The sequence below is a fragment of the Pogoniulus pusillus genome, chromosome 8, assembly GCF_015220805.1.
Source record: "Pogoniulus pusillus isolate bPogPus1 chromosome 8, bPogPus1.pri, whole genome shotgun sequence".
NCBI lineage: Eukaryota > Metazoa > Chordata > Aves > Piciformes > Lybiidae > Pogoniulus > Pogoniulus pusillus.
In genome coordinates this window covers 26,580,766-26,606,496 of record NC_087271.1, presented here as the reverse complement: position 1 = coordinate 26,606,496, position 25,731 = coordinate 26,580,766, and the positions used below count along the sequence as shown (strand labels likewise).

The 25,731-nt window shown below is 51.3% G+C and overlaps 1 protein-coding gene across 4 annotated transcripts in view; it reads left to right on the top strand.

Annotated features, from left to right (window-relative positions):
- SZT2 (SZT2 subunit of KICSTOR complex) overlaps positions 1-25,731 on the top strand; it is a 56,235-nt gene that overhangs the window by 22,365 nt on the left and 8,139 nt on the right. For 3 of the 4 annotated variants that reach the window (XM_064147773.1, XM_064147775.1, XM_064147776.1), the window contains 44 exons: positions 252-449; positions 569-681; positions 1,183-1,324; positions 1,847-2,011; positions 2,487-2,691; positions 2,906-3,018; positions 3,484-3,742; positions 4,892-5,057; positions 5,140-5,232; positions 5,397-5,478; positions 5,617-5,898; positions 6,265-6,403; positions 6,660-6,776; positions 6,892-6,955; positions 7,324-7,509; positions 7,581-7,919; positions 8,058-8,247; positions 8,631-8,705; positions 8,922-9,060; positions 9,291-9,411; positions 9,657-9,786; positions 9,902-10,054; positions 10,168-10,270; positions 10,631-10,748; positions 10,974-11,085; positions 11,518-11,636; positions 12,042-12,206; positions 12,796-12,880; positions 16,139-16,327; positions 16,449-16,646; positions 16,992-17,161; positions 17,334-17,500; positions 17,921-18,018; positions 18,879-19,011; positions 19,096-19,223; positions 19,490-19,620; positions 20,115-20,297; positions 20,723-20,993; positions 21,205-21,284; positions 21,608-21,736; positions 23,759-23,964; positions 24,084-24,177; positions 24,952-25,032; positions 25,411-25,485. In XM_064147773.1, coding sequence (XP_064003843.1) covers positions 252-449; positions 569-681; positions 1,183-1,324; positions 1,847-2,011; positions 2,487-2,691; positions 2,906-3,018; positions 3,484-3,742; positions 4,892-5,057; positions 5,140-5,232; positions 5,397-5,478; positions 5,617-5,898; positions 6,265-6,403; positions 6,660-6,776; positions 6,892-6,955; positions 7,324-7,509; positions 7,581-7,919; positions 8,058-8,247; positions 8,631-8,705; positions 8,922-9,060; positions 9,291-9,411; positions 9,657-9,786; positions 9,902-10,054; positions 10,168-10,270; positions 10,631-10,748; positions 10,974-11,085; positions 11,518-11,636; positions 12,042-12,206; positions 12,796-12,880; positions 16,139-16,327; positions 16,449-16,646; positions 16,992-17,161; positions 17,334-17,500; positions 17,921-18,018; positions 18,879-19,011; positions 19,096-19,223; positions 19,490-19,620; positions 20,115-20,297; positions 20,723-20,993; positions 21,205-21,284; positions 21,608-21,736; positions 23,759-23,964; positions 24,084-24,177; positions 24,952-25,032; positions 25,411-25,485 — 6,506 coding nt within the window. The remainder of the gene's footprint in view (positions 1-251; positions 450-568; positions 682-1,182; positions 1,325-1,846; positions 2,012-2,486; positions 2,692-2,905; positions 3,019-3,483; positions 3,743-4,891; positions 5,058-5,139; positions 5,233-5,396; positions 5,479-5,616; positions 5,899-6,264; positions 6,404-6,659; positions 6,777-6,891; positions 6,956-7,323; positions 7,510-7,580; positions 7,920-8,057; positions 8,248-8,630; positions 8,706-8,921; positions 9,061-9,290; positions 9,412-9,656; positions 9,787-9,901; positions 10,055-10,167; positions 10,271-10,630; positions 10,749-10,973; positions 11,086-11,517; positions 11,637-12,041; positions 12,207-12,795; positions 12,881-16,138; positions 16,328-16,448; positions 16,647-16,991; positions 17,162-17,333; positions 17,501-17,920; positions 18,019-18,878; positions 19,012-19,095; positions 19,224-19,489; positions 19,621-20,114; positions 20,298-20,722; positions 20,994-21,204; positions 21,285-21,607; positions 21,737-23,758; positions 23,965-24,083; positions 24,178-24,951; positions 25,033-25,410; positions 25,486-25,731) is intronic. The other variant, XM_064147774.1, reaches the window with a different exon arrangement.

Sequence of the window (25,731 nt, the reverse complement as noted above, 5' to 3'; positions counted from 1 at the left end):
TTTCATGTCCTTAGCCCCAAACATGTTCAGAGCAATTAGAGTAGCATGGTGAGTCAGTGCAGATTAGCTAATGATGCTGGAGCCCCAGGGTTTTCTCAGCAGCCCTCCAAGTCATCCTTACAGAGGTGATGGGGGAAACTCCTGGTTGTGTGGAAGCACCACTTTGTGAAGAGCTGTCCCCTGGGGTCCTGGGCTGGTGGTAGCTGTGGAGGTGCTTTCTCTGAAGCTGCCGTGGTTCTGTTTTGGAGCAGAGAATGAGGAGGTGACCAAGGACTCTTCGTTTGTGCCCAATGAAATGCTACTAAACCTCTTCCATGGCTGCCTGCAGCATGACCTCAGTGACCGAGAGATCCCCATGGCTGATGCTGATCATGTGGCTTTCATGGAGCAGGTTCTGCAACGGGATCGTGATGGCCATCAACCCCCCTTTATACTCCCTGTGATCAGAGGTGAGGGCCAGGAGTATGGCAGCAGTGGCATTGTGAGCTCTGGTGTTTCAGGAGCCTTCCTTTTAAGTCTCTTCCTCAGATGATGTTTCTCGTGTTGATTTCTCTGTGCTCCATTTCAGAAGAAACCCTGAAAGCCTCTGGGACCTTGGAGCAGCAGGATGCTTCTGCATCCTATCATCTTGTTGGCAGCAATGGTACCAGAGATATGACTGGCTCTACAAGTACTCTGCAGGTACTGCTACAGTGCTATTGTCTTTCCCTCAAGCCCCCTCTGAAGGCAAGCAGCAGCTGTTGAACATCAGGAGAGTTAGTGGAAGGGCTGACAAGAGGTTGAAAGGCTGCTGTTTGCCCGTGCTCGGCAGCAGTTTAAGCTGTAACCTGTGGCTGCAGTCAAGCAGGAATCTGTTAGATGTGCGGATAGTTGCACTCACCATGGGTCTAGCCTGTTACAGTAACACTGCTGGTGTGCTGCAGATTGCTCAGGCACCATGGGTAATTGCTGCCTGGAGATCAGAACCAGCCTTGACAAAACTTGCTAAGTATCCCCTGGCTGTGTGTGCTGTGCCACATGGAACCGTACTGCTCTGAGAATGGTGTGGAGGGTGGCCAGGGTGATTGGAGCACTGTGCTGAGTAGCAGTCTTGGAGGAACTTGCTCTGTGTGGTTGCTATCTATTTCAAGGTATGCCTCTGCCACGTACTGTGAGCTTATCTAGCTTCTGCTCTTTCACCAGAGCCTTGGCAACACGGAGCTGCCTGAGGATGACGTGACCCTCAGTGACACCAGGGGGCCCTTTCCTCCACAGTGGCGATGCTATGCCAAGCTGGTCAACCCACAGCATGTGTTCCTGACCTTCCTGCCAGCCACCTTCTCAGGTGAGGCCACCTGAAGGGATAGGGAGAAAGTGCAGCAGTTCCCAAGCACCTCCTCAACAAAAGCAGAATCAGCTTTGGTAGGATAGAAAGAAAATTGAACAGTGAAATCTAGACCCAGTCTCTCCCTGCCTTATGGCCAGGAATAGAGTAGTGCAAAGCACTGAATGTCTTGTTCTTCTTTCTGTGGACGTGGTACTGTCCACATGATGTTTTCAGGCAGGGGATGTGACCTTAAGTTATTTGCTGGCTGCAATCATTGAACTGTTTTCCCATTAGGATTGTTACTGAATGGAGTAAGGAGACTGCTAATAGATTGGTCTGGGAGAGTCTCTGCTTTTAGGCATTGGCATGGGTCTGGCTGCCACTGAACTGATGGTGAATGCTGCTAGGGTCAGCTGGAAGTACTCTGTGGACCTGCTCCTGCATTCAAAGAGCAGGGACATCTGCCATCTTGGGAATGTTGAAGAAGGGCTTAAACTGTTCTCATTGGACAGAGGATGATTTTTTTCTTTTCCCCCTAAGATGTGCAGAAGCTGATGGCTTGTGGGTTGGATAAACCTCCAAAAGATGACAGCCGATGTGTAGAGGATACCCTGGGACCTGTCTGTGCAGAGCAAGTACAGGCTGAGTCCGAAGAAGGGGATGCTGCAGTGCCATTGCCTACCCTCAGCATAACACCAGCCCACGGTACTGCCCTCAGGACAGCAGCTTGCTGAAGTATTAGTATTGGTATCTTTGCTACTCCTGATCACACCGCTGGGCAGATTGAGGTGGGAGGAGTAACAGGCTGCTCAAGGGTGTCAGCTCCTGCTTGACAGTCAGTAGACTTGGGGTCAGGGCAAAGAGCACTGTGAAGCCTCAGCCAGCTTTCATGATGTTCATGGAGGTGCCTCTGGTTCAGTTAGCCAAGACTGCAGTGAGGATGGAGAATTCTGCTGCTGCAGAAGGTGGTGGCAGTGAACAAGCATGGCTGCCCAAGAAAACAATCAATGTGGTCAAAAGATTGGGCTGAGTGGTTGAGTGCTGGGTGAGGGGTATGGCTGCTGAGGATTGAGTGGTGAGAAGTTGTAAAACCAATACCTGCCTGTGAAGGCTGTGACGTCTCAGACCAGGAATGAAGAACCCATTGAAGGCCTTTATCTCAGAATTGTTTCTCTTGCAGAAGTGAGCTGTGACGCTGGAGAGCAGGGTGGCCCCTCACGGAGAGATGTCCACATCTCTTTCTGTCACCAGAACTCGCAGTCTGAGCTAGGCGAGTGCCGCCGATTTCGCTGCCCCATTTACATCTACAGCTGCTCTCTGGAGACGTTACGAGAGCAGCTCGTCAGCCCTCGGGCACACCGTCCTCCCCGGGACATCTTCTTCAGGTAACACCCACCACACTTGATTCCTAGACAGGAAACAGAAGAGCTTCCTTGGTAACTGGCTGGTTCTAGCCCTGCCATATTCTCTTGGCTTGGCTTCTCTGACTCATAGCAGCCGCTGCCTCTGCAGGCTCTGGGACCCTGTTTTACTGGTGCTAGAGCCGTTTATAGCCTAAAATGTGCTTTACATGTGCTGAAGGCTGTGCTTCTTTTCCAGGTCCCAGTCTCTGGAACGTCCTCCTGCTGCTGCTTGGCTAGACCACAAGCACAAGGAGTTAGTGAGTTACTGCACACTGCTGCAGGAGCACTCACACCAGTGCTATGTGAAAGGTGAGGAGCAGCTCAATGGGAGCTGAGGCTGGGTTGGGGCTGGACCCAGAATCTTCTTTTATGAAAACTGATGACTTTAATTGTGATCTTACACTATGTAAAGGGAGGAGCTGTGGGACTGACTGATCTCCTATCAGGAGAGGTGTAAAGATGCCTCTGTGCATTCCCTATAGGCCTTCATAGGCTATTCCTGGACCCATGAAGTGGTGGAAGAAGGTCCCTTCTGTGCCTTTTTTGCATTTTTACTTTCAGGGTGGCAGATCCCTAGAGCTCTCCAGTGTGACACAAGCTCAGGCTAACCTCTGTAGTGTGAGGCATTCTGCCTGAGTCTTGTCTTCCAGCACTTGCACTGGCTACAGCTCTGTTGAGACTTGGTGAAAGGCTTTATGACTATTGCCTGATACCCTGGCGATCTGGCCTTGCAACCTGGAGATGGGGTGCTCAAGCATGATGTTTAATCTGCAGGGCTATTCAAGAGCCTTCAGCAGTCACACAGCATCAGTTCCCAGGACCTGCTTACAGCCGTGGACTACTGTGAGGAGCTGCTCCAAGAGATTGACATCACCAACTTCCTGCTGACAGTGTGCAGCCACGTCCGCTCCTTCCGAGAGAGCCACCAACATTTCCATACACACTCCAAGACAGCCAGCTTCCAAGTGGGCAGCGTAGAGCAAGAAGAGGAGCAGAGCTCTAGGGAACGGGGTGTCTTGGTCTCTGAATCAAGGTAGGGGTCCACCTCTGCCTTGCTTCTATTCTTAGTATTGGACCAGGACAGATCTTTGAGCATCTTCTGCTGCCTGCTGGAAGGAACGTTACAGAGCAGATTCTAACAGGGGCACATGTAAGAACAGCTATTTCTAGTGATGGAATTTGATTGATGCTATACTTCTGTCCTTCTATTCCTTAGGGTATTTATGGGGTTTGTATTGCCTCTGGAAACTTAAAGAGGGCAAAAAGTACTTTACTGTGCCTCAGTGTCTGTCAGATAAACACTTTGTTTTGGTCCTTTTCCTCTGTTTGTGCTTGACTATCCTCAGTTGCTATATGCAGATTCAGTAGCATTCATTGAGTGTCCCAAATCCTATTTCTTCCTATGCTGTAAGTCATTGAGATGAGACTGTGGCTTTGAAAACCACTCTGTGTTTGGAAAGTCGGATGACTCCTTCATGTCTTTTTCTCAGAGAAAAACCATGAGAACTGTTTTTTTGTTTGTTTGTTTGTGTAGTGAATCACCTATCCCAGCACAGACTGTATAAACTTCACTGAAGGATGTACAGCTAGTGACACACTGCACACAGATCTGCCATCTGTGTTGCTGTTTCAAGTACCTGGGAAGTAATTTGGCCAGCTGCCATCTCACTGCCCATATTGCCTTTCCTGAGTTTTAGGGACTGATTCATCACAGAATGTTAGGGGCTGGAAGGGACCTCAAAATGTCATCTAGTCCAACCCCCCTGCCAGAGCAGCATCACCTATACCAGATCACACAGGAACGCATCCAGGCAGGTCTCAAATATCTCTGGAGAGGGAGATCCATGGGCCTGAGCTTTTCACTCTGCTCTGTGCTGGACACCAGGCCCCACGGTGCTCTTGCTGTGAGGTATCCTGAACTGGGTGTTGGTAATTCTAATTGTCTATGCTCAGTTACATCTCTGTTATCCAGGGAAGGTGCGTAACATTGTGTAGAGTACCTGGCTTGTGGGTTCAGCCTGGCTTCAGACATCCTGAGCAGTTACCTGGGTTGATGTCAGGAAGGTTTCTGGGACTGTAGGAGTAACATTGTATTCACACAGATGAGGTGTGGGGAGCTGTGAAATGGCATGCTCACAGGGTAGGTGATATACTCTGTCTGACCTATCCACAATCTTGACAGTGCGGAAATGGAGGACTACAGTGAGCAGGACTCCCATAACATTGCTAGCCCTGCAGAGGAGCCAAAGAGCAGTATGGGCATCAGCTGCTGTTCAGAGTTTCCCCTCTCACTGCTGGAAATTGGGCAGCCCTGCCAGGCACACCCTGACTTACATAAAATTATCCAGGTGAGAAACATGTAAGCTTGCCTTGGCTCCTGCAGGTGGTTAGATTGGAATGTCTGCTTCATGTTTGGGATTTCTCTTTTAGGAAAAATTCCTGGAAATTGGAAGCTTACATTTCAAGCCAGTGCCATCAAATCCTCACTATTTCTTCTATTGCCCACCATCAGCCAAGAAAGAGGTAGGTACAAAACTGTGCTGACAGATACCTAGTCCTTGTGGAGGGAAGTAGCTTTGCTTGGTGTCAGATTTGAGTTCTCTTGACTGAGCCCCTGAGGGAGCCATCAACTCTTGCTTAGCTGCCTGGCATGGTTCTAGTATCTGCCCTTCCTCTCTCTATCTCAGGAAGAGGCATCTCGGGATCAGGCAGACAGGAAAGGCAGTGAGGATATGGAGGGATCAGAGGCAGAGCTGGCAGCTGAAGAAGGTAAAATTTGCTTACTGTGTTCTGGAGAAGAAAATGTCTTTAGTCTCTTTGTGGTAATGCCTTTCAGAGTTTAGTTGTATCTTATGAGGTCTCTGGGGATGTGAGTCTGGTTTGATAACAGGGAGTCTCTGTCGGCAGGAACTGTATCTGGATGCTGCATTGCCACAGAGAGTGACCCAGAGCTGGAGGTGGAGTACCGTGAGAAGCTGGAACACGAATTCCCAGACACAGATTCCCTCTCGGACTCCAACACAGTGAACCAGGATGATGACTCCTTCAGTGTGCTGGGAGGAGGCTCACTGAATGAGCAGGAGTTCCTGGAGGAGGAGATGCCCCCGCTCTTTGTGCACCTCACCTGCTCAGTGAAGCTGCGTAGCCAGCACAGCTCCATGCCTGTGCAGTCCCTGCCAACTTGTCTAGGTAAGGGCGAGTTTTGCTGTGACATTAAGGAGTAGTAGTGCTTCTGTCAGACCCCTAATGGGTGACCAGCCCTTGGAACAAACACGCCATATGCTGTATCACAGTGCTTCTAGACAAGTCCTCCCTGTACGGAGCCCCCAGGGTCTCCTAGCATCAGACAAAGGATTTTTCACCAGGTCTCCCACTTGCTGTGGGATTGGCCATGTAAGATTGAAAGGATCATCATGGAGCGTGGTGGCCTTCTTGAGCCTGTCCAGGCATGTGGGCCAGCCACCTCTTGCAGTCTCTATATTTGCCACTAGGCCGCGTACGTGAGTAAGCAGAGCTGTTTGTTGCTTGATTCCCATCATCTGTGATTCTCCTCAGGGGAAGTTCTGAGCTGCCTGGAAAGCTGCCAGGGCCTGAACACCATTGACCTGGGTGATCTCTGTGTGACCCTGGACATCTTCGTGTTGACACTGCCCCTGGAGATAGAAGTTGTGAATGCAGACATTCTCCACAACAGGTAGGTGGAAAGGAGCCCAGTCACTCACCCTGTGCTTGCCTTTCTCAGCTAGCCAGTCTTGGTTCCTCTTCATGTGCTGAGAGTCAGGGTTCTCCTCACAGATGCTGCTACAGCCCTAAGAAAATGACATTTTTTTTTTCAAGATAGACTCACCTTCACTAGACATCCATTTTCTCCCTCTCTGGAGCCTGTGTCTGTTTATCCTTTGTGGCTAACAGGCTGATGCTCAGCCTGCTCTCTCTCTCTTCTGTGACAGGTGCACCTCAGAGAGCAGCGTGTCCTTCACACGCTCGCCAGGGCAGCCATCCTCTTTCCGCTCAGATGAGGATATCATGCACAACTTGGAACGACTCCCATCCACAGGAGATGAGAGGTATGGTACTGCAGGTGCAGCGAGCCCCACATGGGTTCCTTCTGCTGTCTAGGAGCTGCACTGTGGTGGCTCATGGATAAGAATACTGACTGATTCTTCTTCTCCTCTCTGCTAGGCACCCTGCACTTTCCAACCTCCCTGGAGTGCACAGGCAGGCTATTGAAGCCACTATGAATGAGGTAAGCCGGTCTTGTCTGCTACTTCTTGCTTCTCACTGGAGCGATGTGGCCACAACACAACTGCTGTACCACACTTCCTATCATGCTCCAAAGTGTAACCTCTGTTGACTGAGGAGGCCTTGCTGGAGTCACATGGGCCATTTGCCTTGTGTTCTCCAGAAGTGTGGGATTACCCAGACAAAATTCTTACTACAGCTGGGGTGAGACAGGCAGAACTTTCTTCCTTTTTGTAGGTGCGTTCAGAAGGAGATGAGTGATGTAGGGCATGAAAGGGGCTGCTCTCATCCCATTGGATCTTGGATCAGAACTGGGACAGCCTTGCATATGCAGGTCACCTAGATCTTGTGGTGTGTCCTTGCTCTGTTCAGATTCGCTGGCTTCTGGATGATGAGATTGTGTCTGCACTGCGCCACTCGCAAGTCATCAGCACCTCCATCCTGCACCGAGTGGCCACTCACATCTATAACTCCAAGGGGCGGCCCAGCTGTCACAGCGAGGTGGTGCTACTCCAGTTTGTCTTTGGACCTGAACTCTCTCTGGAGAAGTTCAAGGAGGTAAAGGCAAAATTTTGACACAGTGTCATTCTTTTGACTGGTGGGGATGCTTATTCTTCCCTGTATTGCAGGAGTTCAGAAGAATGGCTCTGCCAGGCTACATTCTTAATGCAGAAGGCAGTGACTACCACTACATCTCCATTAGCCGTCTGCACTCCAGGCAGGCAGCTCCAAACCCTACGGGAACACCTTGCTTACAGCAGCCAACTGAAGGGGACACCAGGACTGCCCTAGGCCAAGCAGGCCAGGAGGGGAGCAGTGAAGCAGAGGCAGAGGGCTCTGAGTTACACCATACAAACTGCATCCTCCCAGAAGAAGCCCGAGGACTCTGGGGGTGGCCAGAGAGTGAGACACATGTCATGCCAGACACAGGAACCCTCACAGGTGGAGGCAGCCACACACAGGATGAGGTGAGAGTTACTCAAGTGGTTTGTTAGTGGGAAGGTGTGGCACACTGGTAACAGAAGGTAGAAGGATGCAAGAGGACGATGGAACTATTCTTAGTGCCTATTTTCCTGGTCATTTTCTCAACTTTGGATTGTGTGCAGGTCCCAGAAGAAGCACTCAGTCTTGAACGAAACAGAGCACCTGGTCATGACTCCTTAGAGGAGGCAGCTCCAGAGACAGCCATACAGTCGTTGCCATCCTCATCCTCTGAAAAGGGCAACAGTGAGAAATCACCGTTGGTGACACCATCTGCAGCAAGTCTGGCGGACTCCATAACACAGGGCAGGGAAGGTAGGAGCTATGACTGTGGATGAAATAGACCTCAGCTTTGGGAACTTTTAAGGGAAGAGCCCATTTCTGGCTGTGGCATACGAAATACAACAGCTACTCCTGTTGCAGTCCCTGAACACCAGAACTGGTACCCAGGGTTTGATGATCTCTTCCTTTCCAGAGTGCTGGCAATTCACTGCTTGACAGTACCTAGGGTACTAGGCTGTGCTGCCTCACTGATATCCCTTAGGACATGAAGTTCCTGCTGACTTCAGCAATGGCTACGAGAGCCCCCTTCTCTAGCACAGCCTGGTTATCCAGTGGTGTGATGTGTCTGCAGCACATGGGCCATATGAAAGGGCTTAACAAATGCTTTCATGATCAAACCCCTCTTCTCTTTGCAGGGTCCAGCAAGCAGCGTCCCAGCCGGGTGCAGAGCCTAGTGTCAAGCCAAGGCAGCATGGACTCTGACCATTTGGGTGAGTCTCTTGGAGCAAGGGTGACTGACAGCATGCAGCCAGAGACCACCAGTGACATAGAAGTGCAGAGCTATGGAGAAGACTGTACGCTGTGGGTGGGGTAACACCTTAACCCTGAGGATAGGGCTTACGAGCGGCTCTGATCTCCCAGAGCCTGCTGTGCCTGGGAAGGAGTTGGCTTGTCAAGCTTGGGACTGAAGTGAGGATACATTGCAGGTTACGATGGGGGAAGCAGTGACTCCGAGTATGAGGAGGCACTAATGAGTGACCAGGAACCCAGGTGTCCTCTCATGCCAGATTTCTGGCTCATCATAAAAATCCAGCAGGACCGAGTGGAGGTCTATTACCACACACGGTAAGGAGAGTCCTCTGTCTGTCCACTGTTTCTCTGTACCATAGCCCTATTGCCTCTCCGGCATCTCTGGACAGGACCTTCTTCTTGCTCAATGTGAGTGGGGAGCAGCAGGACTAAACTGGGGAAAAGGGAAGGATGCCATCCATCCCCACTGTGTTCCTGCTCCCAGCACACAGGGATAAGCACTGTCCACGTGCTCTGCTGACTCCTTTGTCCTATTCCCTGTAAAGTAGCCTGAGTGTGGAGAAAGCAACATCAGCAGAAACAGAAGAGGAGCAACCAGGGGAATGCCAAAGTCTCAACCAGGTGGTGGTGAAGAAGATCAGTGAAATCTGCAGAGTTGTCAATCAGGTAACAAATCTACAGAGGTCAGGGACAGATCAGCCAGTCATGAAATGGCTTAGTTGAGAGGGAACCTCTGAAATTGTCTGGTCCAGACCCAACTCAGAGGAGGGCCTGGGGAGCCAGTTCAGCTGGTGGAATCATGGCTTTGGGGTCAAAGCTAAAGGGACTCACTGTGGCCCAAAGCTCTTTTTGCTGTCTTCCATGGGCTCTGCAAGCAACCGAACTTTGTCTTTTTTTCTCATCCATTGCAGCGCTTGCTGCTGCAGGACCTACATGACAGCCACATATGCAACTCATTACTGGTGGCAGAAAGTGAAGAGGACATCTGGAAGAGTGAAACACCCTATACTTCATACAGGCAGCGTGTCATGCCCACAGATGGTATGAGTACTCCCTTGGCCATACCTCAGCAGCAGTGCTACTGCCTGCCCATGAATGATGAAAAAGATGGTAACTTCCATGGTATGGCCCCAGCTATGTCCTATGTTTTTTGTAGATTACTCTGTAGAGGAAAGCTACCAGCCCCGGGACTACCTTGCTGCCACCATGCAGTTCATGCCAGGGCACTTTGCTTGTGATGTTGTATGGAGCACATTCATCCATGTGCACTCACGCCTCAAGATGGGCCCCAACATGGGAGTCTCAAGAGGTGTGTACAGCCCAGGTTCCCTCTCATTTGGCGTGTCAAGAGTCTGGCTTCTGGCTGGATTGGCACACCAGGGAAGGGTCTGTGGGATAGCTAACAACCAATGTTGCCCACAGCTATCCAGGCACTCCGCTCGGTGCTCAATGCCTTCTCTGTGGTGAACAGGAAGAATATGTTTGTCTATCAGGAACGTGCCACTAAGTCTGTTTTCTATCTCCGGTAAGAAGCCAGTGTGACTTGCTGGCCTGACCCTGCCCTGCTACATGTGTTACACCAGACTGAGAGCTCCCTGGAGCATAATGTGTTTCTCCAGCCTCAGGAATCCTGCAGTGGCCCAAGCAGCAAGTACCTGATTTGCAGTGAGTCAGTCACATCACACCAAGCCCCTCCTGCTCTCTCTACTAAGCCTTTACATGGGAGGCAAACATGTTTTTTTGTGAGAAACAGAATTTTTTCCACAAGTTCCATATCATCAGAGCTAATCCCTATAAAGTGCACAGGGGAGAGTAAGGAAGGTGTGGGTCTGCTGTGGTGCTGTCGGTGTGAGTGGAGGCTGACATGTCTTTCCCCTATATGCAGCCTGACCGAAACCACCTATAGTGGGAAGGTGTGGGAAGCAGAGAGTGCCCCTAGTCCAGCATCTCGCTCGTTGGCACTGACACGCAGCCAGGAGCCCATTTACACTGAAGATCTAATGGTGAGTCTGCTGTTCTCTGGGAGTGTGTGCTTTTGGTCACATGAGTGGTGTGAACTCAGTAGTTGCAGCATCCTGCATTTTGTGTAGGGTAAAATTTGTGTCGTAGATGTATGGAGCTGGACAGCAGTGAGTGGGTTATGCCTTCCCTTGCTGACGACCTGGGACAATAGTGGGCTTAGAATCCATATGGAAATCGCATCCATGTGGCTGTTTTTATTTCTTCAGGGTTCTCGTTCCTCTCTGGACACAGCCTCCTGCCGTAGTGTGGACTCTGCCCGCCCTGTGGGACAGGTAGACAGGCACATCCAACTGATGGTCCATGGTGTTTCCCCAGCTGGTAGGTGTTGCAGCACCTGGCAGCAAATTGACTGTGCTGTACTGATATGAAGCAGAAGAATAGAGCTCTGCTCTCTGTCCTCCTTGGTTGAGGAGCAGAGAAGGTATTAACCCTCCTGAGCAAACTGCTCTCCATAGCCTAGAGCTGCTCTCTGTTTTGCCTGGATGGCAATGTGCAGAGAGATCCATGGCCCACAAGGAAACCTCCTGACCAGATGCTTGTGCCTGCTTTCCCTGTGCAGGAGTGCATTTGCCTCTACCTGCTGCACCAGCAGTCTTTTGTGATCATGAATGAGTAGAAAAAAATGCCTGAAGAAGCTGGTGATGGGGAAATCATGTGAGGGTGGTACATCCTGAAACAGGCAGGGGTGGGGGGACTATGGTCATTCTTAATCAGGTGAAAAAGCTGCTGGTGCCTCTGCTCACTTGACAGGGCCTGAGATCACAGATGAGCTGGTGAAAGTGCTGCGCAGGCGCCTGGATGAGGCCACCCTAGATATCATCACTGTGATGCTGGTGCGGAACTGCAAGTTGACCCCAGCAGATGTGGAGGTACCTCACTGGGTATCTGCTGTGCTCACATCAGAACCCATAACACTTTCCTGCTTTATGACCAGTCTCATTTTCTCCTACCCTGGGGCAGAGACTGCCTGGGCAGTTTGCTGCATCCCATTCCCTGCTCCAGTGCTTGCTCAGGCTAGCGTTCGCTGAGGTGTATAGTGTGTGGGTGCCAGGGTAGGTGGGGAATCCCCTTTGCTGGGATTTGCAGCATGCCAGGGAGTTCCTCTGAATACTCCTAGAATATTGGCCTGTATTTGTTTCACAGTGCTGTCTATGGGCCTGGGTTCTGCCCGCCACTCTCTCCCTTCATGTAGCCAGCTGGCATAATTTGGACCAGTATCAGAGCCCCAGGGCATCCTGCTAGCCTGGCTGAGTTTTAAAGCCTTCTCTCTACAGTTTATCCAGCCCCCTGGAACACCACCCACAGAAGTCCTGCAGTTTGCACTGCCACCCTCCGCCCTGTCTTGGCTGCATGCAGTGGCCTACTATCTGCGCCAGAACCTGCTCATCTTCCTGCACACCCCAAAGTACACAGACAGCAACGTGGAGCACCACTTCAAGGTGAGGAGGGCTATGAGCTGAGATGACTCTGCCTAGCTTCCACCTGCTGCTGTGGGCATTTGTTGGGGCAGCTTCATCACCACGTTCACAGCTCTGCCATATAGTGTTAGCGAGGTACTAACACTGAGTACTGAAGCCTGGAGGAGGTTTGCAGGACTGTGAGCAGTTCCTGTTTGGCCTGGACAGGCCTTTCGTGCAAGCTGTCACTTATTGTGCAAAAGGCAGCAACCACGAAGTTCATTCTCACAATCATCTCCTAGTAGCGTGAGAAAAGGACCCCTTTTCAAAGCTGAGGCTGGCTTCTTGCATGGCTCCCTCTCATCTGAGGAGTGAAACATCAAGATGTTGAGGAGTAGTGACCCAGCCCCTCAGCACCACTGTAGCAAGGATAGAGGGTGATGCTGGATGTGTAGTGCTGTATATAACTGCATAGAGCTGTAGAGACTTCCTTCAATCCAACAGTGGTGAAAACTGTGCTGGCAAGTGCTTTTAGGAGGTCTGGGGATGAGCTCTGTCCTCACATGGACCTCTGCTTCCTGTTACAGCAGGTTCTCTAATCTCTGTCACTATTCTTCCTTGCTCTCCTTAGCACTACTTCAACCACAGTGGGAGCATCCCTGACCAGGATCTCTATCTGTACAACAAGCCAGGCGGCCAGGGCACTGGTGGAAAAGGTATGCTCAACTCTTTATTGAAATAGTGTTTGGAGCTGTGCATTGGAGAGTTTCTTGCAGTGTTGGAGAGCTCTGAGAAAGAAGAGCCTGTGCTGGGGTAGTGTGTTCCTCTGATAGCTGAGAGGTAGGCAAGGTGTGTTCCTAGGTGACTGCACACATATGGTGGAGTGAGCTAAGGCCTCCCACAGAGCAACTTGCTAAGCTTGGCCTGTTGCTGTAGGAGACAGCTCTAGGTTGCAGTAACCGTGGGGTAAGACACAACAAGACCTCAGTAAGTGTGAGGCACAGAGCATCTGTGAGGCTGGAGGTGGGAGCAGGGACACTTGTTGCAGGAGCCTTGCTGCAGAGGTGTAGCTGGATACTGTATGTAACTGAGCACAAGGTGTGGGGACATCATTCCTCTTTGGACTGCTGGAGGAGGGATTGGATAGGGTCCATCCTGCAGCAGTCTGTCATGTCATGTTTTGTCCAGGCCATATGGTCTGTCATCTGGCTGTGGTGTGTCTTGTGCCCCTTGTGCACTGTCTGAATGTTCTTCTGTTATGTAGGTACCATGTTGGACCTTGTGCAGCACCTCTTTCCACTTTCCCACTTCCAAGGTAGCACCTGTGGCTCCACGCATTACTCCAGTTTCCTTTCCTGTGCAACCCCCCAGCCCCTCTGGTCCTTGCTGTTGTTGTCTTCCTTGTGTTGTGGCTTCAGCACTGATTCCTCTGTGTTTGTGTGTGCTTGCCCATTTTGCCAAGCCTCCTCTTTCTTGCTGGCTGGATAAATGAGCAAACAGAGCCTGTTGCCCTGGGATGGCAGTTCTGCAGACCCCACCTGGTGAGAGTCTGTGTGCTACCCTGTTAGCTTGCAAACGGTGAACTCCAAAATCCTGCACTCTGGTTTCCTACAGGTCCAAACAGATCTCTTCCCTGAGGAGGACAGGGTCATGATTTCAGCTGTGGTTTCACACTTTAAGGTGCATCAGCATCACTCTCCCCAGTTCCTGCATCCAGGTGTGAGGGCTTTCCTCGCATAACAAGGGACTACAGTGGCTGGGCACTGCTAGATGTATTTGTATTTCAGCGAGCCTGGGTCAGAGGGGGCTGAGAGTCCCTCACAGATAGGAGGTAAGAGCTCCCTAGTACTCCCTAGCTCTCCATGGTGTGTGATGGATGACTGCAGCCAAACTCCAGTGTACTGGGCTATGAAGGTCTTGTCAGCTTTTCCTAACTTACCTCTTCCTACAGCCCAGAACTCAGATCTTGAATTTCTTACCTGTCCTTTAGTGGCTGCATTTCAGCTTTTCTGTGCTCCTTTAACAAAACTGGAACCCTTGTGCCCTGCAGTGGGGAGATGAGTTGTTCTGCTGGTGGGCAAGGGGCAGTTATGATCTTTGCCCAGAGAGACAGATCCAGCTACAAGGTTCTTAGTGCTTGGCATGGCAAACCAGCTCTGTTGCGAGGAGCACCTGGAAATGAGGAGTCTGCTCCTGCAACTGCTGACTCAGCTTACTTTAAAGCACTGCTGTGAGTGCTCCCTATCTGGAGCATGTGTCCCAGCATGAGGAGGATGTGGGACATTGCGACAGGGAAATATGCCAGATGAGGAGGCTGAAGAAACTCAGTGTGGTAATATATCCAAGAGAAAAAGAGGGGAGTGGCTACTTCTTGGTCTGCAATTACCACACGACCATCCACTGTCATTTTGGGCCTGGGGCTGACTGTCAAACTGGACAGATGAGAAGAACACATTTGCATCAAGACCCACATCTGGAGAGCTGCCTCTCTTCACCAGGAGGCCATGTGAGATGGTAGAGCCCATGTGTTGTGCTCCCTGCCCTGCTCTGAAGTGAGGTGAAGCTGGCTGAAGTCCTGGTCCCCTCTATCTTTGATAGGAAATTTTGAACTTCTCTATTGTTTGCAGGATAAAGAGTTGTTCCAATGCATGTCTTGGAGAGGGAAGTGTTGAAGGCTGTTGCACAGTGCCTCTGAGACAAGGGTAACTCTTGGACTTTTCTTCAAGTGGAGGGATACTCGTAGGTGTAGAGTTTTGTTTCCTCACTGTGAGTGCAAGTGAGTTGCCCTGACTTGAATGCCCAACTCTTGCCTTTGGAAGCAGCTCTCTCTCTTCCAGTGCCCTCTCTTGCAGCTAGCTTCTGTTGGAGGAAAGGTTGCTGTAGAACTTACACTTTGTTAGGAATGATGGAGAACAGGTGGTTGTGCTGCTGATTAGACCTGGGCACAAGTCTGGACTTAGCACAGGGCAGGAACCCATCTCCACATGGTGCTGTGGATCCATTTGGATGCAGTTTGGTTGCTCTGTGACAGCAGAGTCTGGTGTCAGTCCCATCCTTGCAGAAGGACATAGTATTAGCTCAGCAGTGCTGTGAGACTGAGGTTGTTTGCATCTGGACACATCACCCTTTGGCAGCACTGGGCCAGCTTTGCCATCCAGTCACCCAAGTGCTGACTTAATCCATCCAGAGGCTTCAAAAGAGAGTGGAAGCATCTAGGACTACTGCATGGAGTTTGGAACTCGCAGCAGCATCTATGCACCACACTGCTGCTTTGCATCTCTGTCTAATTGTGCATGCTTAGGGCTCAGCACAGGAAGCCTACAAGCAGGGCCTGAATTTTACTCTGTGGCAACTCCAGGCTAACACTAGGTGTCGACCTGCTTTGTCTCCAGTCCTGCTGGTCGGAGTGCGTGGGAAGGACACCTGATCTTGTAGGGATGTATAGTGAGGAGGGGGCTGTGAGTGTAATCTGCCACAAGATGTCATGTGTACAGTCTTCTGCTGCAGAGACTTGGTCCTTCATGGCCTGGAGAGGGCTGCCGGAGAGTATCTGGGCTGTGTTCTCTGTCCCTCAGGAGGACAGAGATGGTGAGCCTCATCTTGCATCTCTCTGCATAGTAGCTCTCCTGGAGCAAATGGGAGATACTGTTCCCTTGCACATGGGGAAGGAACAGCCCGGGAAGCTTCTGCAAGGCAAGGTGAAAGCTGCAGTGACTCTGCAGAAGAGAGATTCCCAGTGTGATGGGCACAGACTGTTCCAAACACCGTGCTTCTTACCCTGGCTCCCCACAGGCACAGCTAGACTCTGCTCCCCTGGCTGCATCCCCTCCTGTGGGCCCTGCCTGCCACGTGGTGCTGTGCAACCCAAGTGGTGACATGATGGTCCCAGGTGCGGGATCGCAGGCTGTAGGCACAGCTTGTAGAGGTGTGCTCAGTGCTGGCCTGATGGAGGCTCTCTTGGGCTCTCTCCACAGGAGTTGCCTGCATTGCACTGACATTTGTGGATGAACATGGCAGCCCCACCTCACTGTCCCACGGGGAGAGGCCTGACCCTCCGAAGATGCCTTCCTCCTCGCCCATCATAGGCCTGCTGCAGGACACAGACTTTGAAAGCCTCACTGCGGTCAGCAGGCACCAACCAGAGGCTGGCAGCCTGCGTTCAGGTAAGGAATGAAACAGGCCACAACCTGCTTATTCCCTGTTGCCTCTGCATCCCCTGGGGCACCTAGGAAGGCTGGAGATGGCGAGGGTGCAAAGCCGTGCAGGACTGCCCTTTGCCCACAGAGCCCTGTGTGCTGGTGCGCCTGGATATCTGGGAGAAGGGCAACATCAGCCTGCTGCAGCTGTCGGAGAAGCTGCGCGGGGCCCTGCGCCACGCGCTCTGTGACGCTGTCATGGAGTTCCTCGTGCTGCCAGCCCCGCTCTGTGTGGAACCATCCTGCCCTCTGGGTTCTGCAGACCTGGAAGAATTAAGCTCTGCAGGTGAGAGACTGGCCAAGGTGGCCACCCTGAATCCCCAGCCAGCTTCACTCCTGCCTGGCTTGTGGGAGCTTGTCTGTGCTTGGGTTTACTTGGGTTGGGGATGCTGGGAGGGAGTAAGGTGCTCTGCTCTGCAAGCTGTGCTGTACAATGGCTCAGGCATGGAGCATTATAGAAATTAGGGTTGGAAGAGATCTGTCTGCTCCCCAAGATTCAGTACACTTTGCTCGATGTTATCAAGGGCTCTTTTCCCTCTCTCCAGCTAGGCTTTGGCCAGATGCTGTGGAAGATGTGAACAGTGTCACAGTGGGAGGCTCTGGAGAGTCTGATTTACTCTTCTCTCCATAGGAGGCCTAAGGAGGACCATGTCAGAGACCAAAGGCCTGGCCCTGGCTACTGATGTGGCTGGAAGGAGCTGTCCTCCACCTTTGCATTTCACTTCTGCCCCTTCACCCAGCTCCGGGGAGCCAGTGACACCTACAAGCAAACTGGGACGCCGCAGCTTCTGGGACATGCTGGTATTGTGGCTGAGGGAACAGGATCTGCAAGTCCCTATGTTGTGTTAGGTCAGGCAGAGCAGAGAGGGATGTGGCTGAGGTTGGAAGGCCACACTGGTAGCAGGGACTTTTAGATCAGGGTGCTGGCTGGGCTGTGCAAGTGCACAGCGTTAACTCGCCCCCTTCTCCCCAGAGCAAAGCAGAGTCCTCAGAGCTGGGCAGCCCCAAGACTACTGATGACATTGTGCTAGAGAGGCCAGAAGAGGCTCGCACAAGGCGACGGCACAAGACTGAGAGTGTCAAACAGCACCTGAGCCAGGATCGGGCCACAGTCACAGCTGAGCTGGAGCAAGCACAGAGGCAAGCACAGCCTGCAGGCCAGGCAGCCAGACTGTTGTTCCCCTCCATCTGCTGTACATTGCTTCATAGCCTGACATCCTACTGGCTCTGTATGTGTCTCAACCCTGTGGGCTACATCCCTTTTCCTTATAGTTTCTCCTTCATGCAGCCAGTTAGGGGAGCTGCCTTCCACAGACGACCTCAGCCCTTGTTGCTGGAGTGCTGCTAGGAGCGCTGCTGGTTGTCTCTGCCGGAAATCCCTTCCCTGTGCAACACCTAGCACCTCTGTGGCTACTGACAGAGGCACAAAGCTCAAGGGCTGTACAACCCAAAAGGAGGTTCCTCAGGCTCTGCTCCACACCTGGGAGCTGACTTGCCCTTTTGTACTTTTGCTGCTGTTAACTGATCAGGTATAACTGTGCCTTCCTTCCCTCTTCCCAGGCGCCGAGCTTGCCAGTTGGAAGAAGGGGATGTAGGTACCATGCATCCACTCTTCAGTCAAACCTGCCAGCAGTGGATGGCCTTCATGAACCACTTGGGTATGTGTCTAAGACCCCTCAAATGGGCCTGAAGTGAGTCATTCTACTCAGAGCTCTGAGGACAAATCCTCGTATGGCACCAAGCCTTCATCTCTTATTTTTCTTTACCTAGTCATGCCCCCCATCTCTCCCCAAATCTCACCATAGTCCCATTGGTCTCGGACAGCATCAGTATTGCAAAGCTGTGGCAGGAGTCCTGGCATGTGCCTGCATCTGAACGCACCTCCTTAGGTTGCATCTGTCATGATCTAAATCCAGGGCCTACTGGATTAGGTTGCACCTGCTTTAGAGAGACCTTGACTCCAGTGGCATATGCAGCAGTGATTTAGCTCCCAGATGTATCAGGAGGGAGGATCTGAGCTTCTGCAATGTGCTCTGGGGCTACCAAGCTGCATGGGAGAACCTCACTCTTTCAGGGAGTGAGAGGAAGAGATGTCCTTCATATGGTGGGATTTGGGTCTGTGTGTCTGCCCTATTGCTGCTTTCTGGATACCAGTCAATGTTTGCACTTGCTCTCATACCTCCTGATGGCAAGGTAGAGCTGTCCTAATCTAAGGAGGGGCAAACCAGGGAACAAGGAATAAGTGGGGAAATAAAGTCTTATGCTCAGTGCATGCAGAAAGTTTGGTCCAGGTCCCACTTCAGGCCAAACCCTAAAACCAGAAGTTATTTCCACCCTCATCTCTTCTGTATAAAATCCTTGTACTCCAGCTTCTGCCTGGTTCAGTCCTTGGAGGCAGGAATTCAGCCTGCTGTGGGCAGCAGGCCTGCAACAGAATGTCCTTAGCCTCCTGCAGGCAGGTCAGGGCTTGGCTCCAGCACAGCTTGGCACTTTGTCCTACAGTACTTCTTCCATGCAGGGTGCCCATCAGTGCAGCAGTGCTCAGCAGAGATTGTGTCCCGTTTCCTCCTGTCCTCCATCCTGGTGGAAGTGGTGAACCTGGTCACTGCCCTGGCGAGCGATACCACTGTCAAGGTGTTTGAGCAGATCTGGTGAGTTTGGCTCCAGCCAGTCATCTGTGGCAGCTTCTACCCCCATGGTTCTGTTTATTTGCTTACCTGTGGGCCTCTTTGCAGCTACCATCAGGACGCTGCCTTCCTGCCCTATAAGCCTGGGCAGAGTGGCAGCCCTCGCCCTGCAGCTGTCAGGCACTTCATCCTGCTGGGACGCAACTTCCAGCAGTGGCGTTGCAGCACAGAGCAGGGTGAGTGCTCAGCCATGGGCCACAAGACCATGGGGACTCTTAGGGGTGGGAGATGTATGAGCAGGGTTCACCTTTCTGGAACAGACTGTTTGTGCCCAGAGGTGGCAATGAGTTGTCTGTTTTCAGCTCCTGAGCCCTTGCTTAGGAATGTGTTTTATAATGTTTATTTCACAACAAGCTGAACAGTACTATTCACCTTAATGACATGTGGCATGTAAGAGCTGGGATGAACTGGTACTGAAGGTCATAACTCTGACTTCTTCCAGTTCACAAAGGCCTTCAGCGCTTTGAAGCCATGGAATTCACCTCAGCAGAGAGAGGCTCTGATGCTAGCCTTGTTGGACGAGATCTGGCACCCCGGCAAAGGTTCCTCTTCATGGAGATCATTGACAAAAAGGTAGCAGTGAACCGTGTGAAGCTGTCTCCTGAAAGAGACTGACACAGGGCTAGAAAGAGGACAAAAAGAATGCCTGAGCAGGCAGGCAGCCTTCCCTAGACAGAAGCCCTCCAAAGCACCTGTGTAGGATGACTCTGCTTGTGCCACAAGCAGAGCTGAGGTTCTCTGCAGCACTGTGAGGAGTGTTGGGGTGCAGCAGCTCTTTCTGTCTCTGACTTCAGCCACCCCACTGTGGACTGTAACTGCCTTTTCCCTCACCTCGACAAAGCCCACATCAGGTTAGACCCTTGTGCTGCCAGTACAAGTACCACCACCACCACTGTGGTGCTGTAGACAGAGAGGCTGTGAATGAGCTGTTGCCACTTTGCCTGTCCAAACCTTGTCATCTGGAACTGACTGCAGTGAGTACCACCCAGAGCACCTAGCGAAGCCTGTGTCAACATGTAGATCCTCTCTAAGTGGGTTCTTCAGCCTTTCTTCTCCTCTCTCTCCAGCTAACACTCTACACCTACAACTGGTCCCCAGACCTTGGGGCCAACCTGAACTGCTCATTTACTCGCCTGCTGCAGTGGCAGAACGCCCGATCCCATGTCGTGCACTGTCTGCTCAGCCAGAAGCTGGGACTCTTCCACCACCACTGCTTCATGGACACACCATGGCATGAGGACAGCAAGCAGGTGGGGCACCCTGCCAGGTAGTCCTTCCCTTTTTAGGAGGGACCTTGGCACCTCAAGGGTCTGAGAAGGGTTGTAGAAAATGCTGTGCTTTTGTGTGCTGGTTGACAAGGCATCCTCTGGCGCTTGTTCCCATGTCCACCCAGGATGTTGCTGTCTGCTCTTGGAGACCACCACAAGTGGGAGGGAAGCACATTCTGCTGTTGGCAGCACTTACCTGTGGCTAGATAATTTAGGGTAAAGGAGGCTAGGGAACAGGCATCCCACTCCATGTTAGGGCCGTGCTGGGCCAGCACCTGTTGTCCCCAAGACTGGTGATGCAGGTCAACAGATACGTTTTCAGATGGCCAAAATTTGGTTTACTCTGTTCTGGATCCTTGCTCTGTGGCCAGCAGTAAGGAGACTTTCATGGCTGTTTTCTTACTTAGGAGCCAAATCCTTTCTTGAACTCCACTTTGGAAGTGGATGCACTGATACGGAGCGCCAGTCCCCCACCTGGCAAGGAGCAGGGCCGGCTGAGCAGCTCTGCCCGGGGCCTGCCATCTCTGCACTTCCACCCCGATGTGGTGCCCTTTGACGAAGCTCTGCGGGATGTTACCACTGTCAAGCGCTTACCCCAGGGGCCTGACCTGGGACCCTTTGACCCTGTGTCTCGGCATGGGATGCAGTTCCTGGAAATCAAGAGCATGGAAAGGAAAGGTAAAGCAAGGGGCATGATGTCACAGAAGCCTGCTTAATCATCTTGCTCATAGAAAAGGAGCGCAGAAAGAGCAGAACAAGAGTCCTGGCAGAGGGGACAGTTCTCTGCTCCCCCATGAGAGAGTGGGTTGTGGTGTGTATAGAGTGGGAGTGGAGTAGCAATATTTCAGACTGTGGCTTGATACTCCTGTGGCTGCTTTCTTTTCTCCAGAACTAGAGAAGCAGATGAAGATTGAAAATCTCTTTGTTACCTGGCAGCAGAGATCGGCGCAGTCCAACATGCCTATTAGTGTGAGTGCAGCCCACGCGGGCGGGCAGGTGGCAGGCTGGGTCCTCTTACAGCACCAGCTTGCCTGTGGCAAAGGGAAGTGCTGGAGCTCAGAGCAGGTTGCTGAGGATGGTGTTTGGCAGTGGAGCAGTGCCCTTTGCTTGAACTTCTCGGGTTGCTGAGCTCCAACACACTTGAACATGGGGCCTTGCTGCCCAGCACTGGATAAGGGTGTTTCCTCTACAGTTAGATTTCTGCCTGAGCGGCAGTGCTGTGTTATGGACAACTTGTTGCCAGGCTTGATGAGGAGTGACTGCTGTAACTGTGTTCCACTTGTGCTGTGCAGCTGGCAGACCTGGAGACCCTGAAGCAGTCCTCACGCCTGGTTCACTACTGTGCTACCCCCTTGCTCTTTGACCCAGCCTTCCGGCAACAAATCCAAACTGACCAGCAGGGCAAGGCAGAGGGGGGGAAGGTGAGTGTCAGCATGCAGCAGTAGTGTTGGGCTTTGTGCACTGGGCCAAGGGATGGCTTTGCAGTATTTTTCCAGGACAGGGCTGCGCTGAGCCTCACCCCTGCCTTACAGGATGAATTTGCACCCTGTACGATGGAGAGTGAGAAAATCCTGAAATCCTCAAAGCCTGTAGTTACACCATCCCTGGGGAAAACCAACTTCCTTGTTTCTACCCAGGGAATTCAGGGCTGAGTCTAGTGAAGCTATCAGAGGGTATCATCTGATACAGATCTGTTGGGGAATCAAAACTTCCCTTTATGCATTCAGCAGCCAAACCTGGTAAACCTTGCCTGAACCCAGCAAATAGCTGGAACAATTGAAAGCAAACAAATGGAATCCTGAGCAGGTTGCAACCTGTCAGACTCAGACTGGTGCAGATCCTGTATTGGCTGCTCATGGTCTGTATGTGTGTCAGAAGGGAAGAACAGGTTGTTGTAATTTATCTAAATGTCAAACGGATTCTGATGCAATCTCTGAGCAGAGGTTGATACAGAAATTGAGCACTTGCAAGTGAAAGGAAAAGCACCATCACAGAATGAAAACTTCTCTTTGTTTTTGTAACTGAGCAAAATGAAAATTGGTTAGTCCATTTGAAGAACCTGGCAGCATGGGCTTCAAGGTTGTATGTTGGCTCCTGTATCTCCAGATCGTTTATTGCAGTACCTGAGACATGCCAAGCTTTGCATGCTCAGATTGTTCGGAACAGAAAAAGGCTGCAAGGAACTTGAGAGGCACCTGAGTAGGCTGTGAAATGAGAGGTGCTGTGGGAGGTGGGACCTGCTTCCCAGTAAAACAGAGCACAATGTGGAGAGAAATCTGAACTCCTTCTGTATTGTACACTAACTGCAGAGCCTGTGCAGAGCAGACAGATCAGTGGACTTCTTCAATTCACGAGCAGTTGGATACAAAATGCAAACCATTTAGTGTACATCAGAAAGGGTTGTTAGTATTATGGGTAATATTACAGTAAGTGTCTAAAATACTAGTGTGATAATGTCCTCCTCTAGACAGTAAGTGTGAGACCAAGCATCTTGTGGCAGAGGCACTGAATTAGAGAGTAGCCAGAGGGACCCCAGGTAAGGACTGCTCCTGGGGTAGGTGAATGAAAGGGCAGATAGAAATATGTAAAGGAGCCACAGGCTTGAAGTAGAGAGATTGAGAAGAGAAACCTTAATCTCTCATAGCACAAAGACGAGGAGTGTTCAAGACATCAAAAGGAGCATTGAAAATGGTTAAAAGGAAACACTATTCCTGTGCAGTGCCACTGAACTACTAGGCAATCCTGAGAAGTCAACAGGATTCATAAAGGGATTGCTGTCTACAACTACCTGAAGGGACATTGTAGCCAGGTGGGGGATGGCCTCTTCTCCCAGGCAACCAGCAATAGAACAAGGGGACACAGTCTCAAGTTGTGCCAGGGTAGGTATAGGCTGGATGTTAGGAGGAAGTTCTTCACACAGAGAGTGATTTCCCATTGGAATGGGCTGCCCAGGGAGGTGATGGAGGCACTGTCCCTGGAGGTGTTCAAGAAAAGACTGGATGGGGCACTTAGTGCCATGGTCTAGTGGACTGGCTAGGGCTGGGTGCTAGGTTGGACTGGATGATCTTGGAGGTCTCTTCCAACCTGGTTGATTCTATGATTTTACCAAGGTTGTAGAAACTGAGGCTCAGTTGAGCCTTGTGCGAACCAGCTGTGTGTCCCTGACACTTTGTGGAAGCCGTTCTGTGACTTTTCCCGTGTGAATTTCCCTCTTCTGCCAGGGCAGAGTTTCCTGCAGCCTGCTGCAGTGCTGTCAGGTCAGCCCACAGCTGGACAAACTGCGTTTTGGCACGCGCACTAGGACAGTATGTGAGAAACTGGCTTGTTGGTGCTCTGTGGCAGAGGGAGGTCTGCCCTCTGCTCAACCAGGGCACCTTTTGGTGAGTGTCACCTGCTGGGGCCAGCCACAGCATGTCTCCTGAGGGAATTACTCTCTTTTCCAGAAGCGCCACCGCTCAAATGATTCTACAGCGTCAGGGAGAGATCGCAGCCACAGCTGTGACTCCACAGAAGCATTGCCCTGCAAAGTGAAGGAGGAGCCCTGGCTGCAGGAGATGTGCAATGCCTTCTTGCAGCAGTACATCCAGTACCTGCAGAGCATGGGCTTCATCCTGGTCCAGGTGCGGCCACCTTCGCCCACCACTCGCAGGTCAGTGATACTCGAGGAACCTTGCTGTTAGAGAAGGGCCAGCAGCATGAGCTGTGGCTTGGTTTGACAAAACAGATGTCAGCTCCTCTGCTGAAGGCTGTCTGTGCTGTCGTTTCCAGTAGCACAAGCCGGATCCGAGCTCTCGCATCCATGGGTGTGGAGGGGAGAGGATCTTTTTCCTACACAAAGCCAAAAGCAGAGGGGAGTCCAAAGGTGAGTGAATGTTGTTTGGAGGGTTGGAACTGGGATGAAATTCAGCCTGTGGAGTGGAGCAGTACTCTTGGTTGGCTTCTGAATCAATTACAGGCAGAAAGGATGTGAGAGGACAGAAGGCATTAAAGCCAAAAAAAGTCTGCCTAGACCAGGACCACCTTTGGGATGTTAGTTCATATGATCCCTCCTTGTCCTCCCATGTGTCTTCGTGCAGCCCTCAGAGTCCCTTTCAGGGACTAGATTGAGCTAAGGAGAATTTCAAAAGAGATGGAAACAACTTGGAGGGGGCTCAGAAGAGGAACAGGGTGACCTGGGATGAGGGCAGATACCTTTGAGTGTGACTTTGGAAGCTTATCTATCAGAGAAGCCTCAGCATCTATAGTTAAGGGCAATCCTGGGACAGAAGGATTATTAGTTAGAGTAAGATGAACACTGAAGTTCAAGAAGTCAGAGAAGATAACCTGGAATGGTTCTGCTGGATAAATAGACAGGTTCCTCATTTTAATGACATGGCAGCTAGGGAGGAACAGGACAGAGCTGTAACAAATTGCAGCTAACCTGGAAAGGGATTGAGTCCCAGCTGTATTATTTGATACAACATCTAGACACCGTCAAATCAAAGTTCTGGGAGCTAGTTTCAAAGCTGCGGACTAATGTAAGCTCAGTAAGGAGGCTTCTCTACTTCACCTCTGCCTTCTGGCAGCCTCACATTCTGGTATGCAGGCTGCTGTTCTGTGTCTGAAAGCTGCTTTTACTTTGTCCTTCTCTTTCCAGAGCACAAGCCCTGCTGTTGCTACCTATCATCTACAGAGGGCTCTTCCAGGTGGGATTGTGCTGATGGAGTTGGCCTTCCAGGTAAGAAAGTACAAAGTGTAATCTCTGGGTGTTCAGGGACAATCTTCTGAGGAGGAGTGCAGCAAGGACATGTGATTCTTCATTTCTGTCCTGCCTCTTCTGTGAGCCTGCAAGAGTGTAGATCAGCTAGGCAATGTTTTGAAGGGCTCAAAGCAGTAAGAATTGCCTAGAGAGGAGGTAATAAAAGGTGCAGAGGCTCAGAACCAGATGTACTGATCACAGTGCTTTGTGATCAGCTGCGTGTTGGCTGGGCTGGCTTGGTTCGAACAGGAGGGAAGCAAGTGTCTGGGACCCAGCCCAGGGGGTGAAAATATGGAATGCTCTCATTTCCTGGAGAGGCCCAAGGTCCGTGCTGTGCTCATATGCTCTCTCCTCCAGGGCTATTACTTCTGTGTGAAGCAGTACGCACTGGAGTGCTCACGGATCCCCATGGGCCAGTCTGTGAACTCCCAGGTAATGGCTTTGCAGGCACAGCTTGTGCTCCTTAGGGTTGGGGGATGCTTTGGCAATGATCTCTTGGACAAAGTGGACATGTTAGGTGTGCCAGGATCTGGAGAGGTCTGCTTCCTCCTTATAGAGAGCAGAAATACACAAATCAGTTCAAGTAACCACATGCTGCCTTTGGTGTGCTGCTTGAACCGATCTGGAGTGCAGCAAAAGGGAGTGGGAGTTTTGGCAAGAGGATGACTCTTGTCTTAA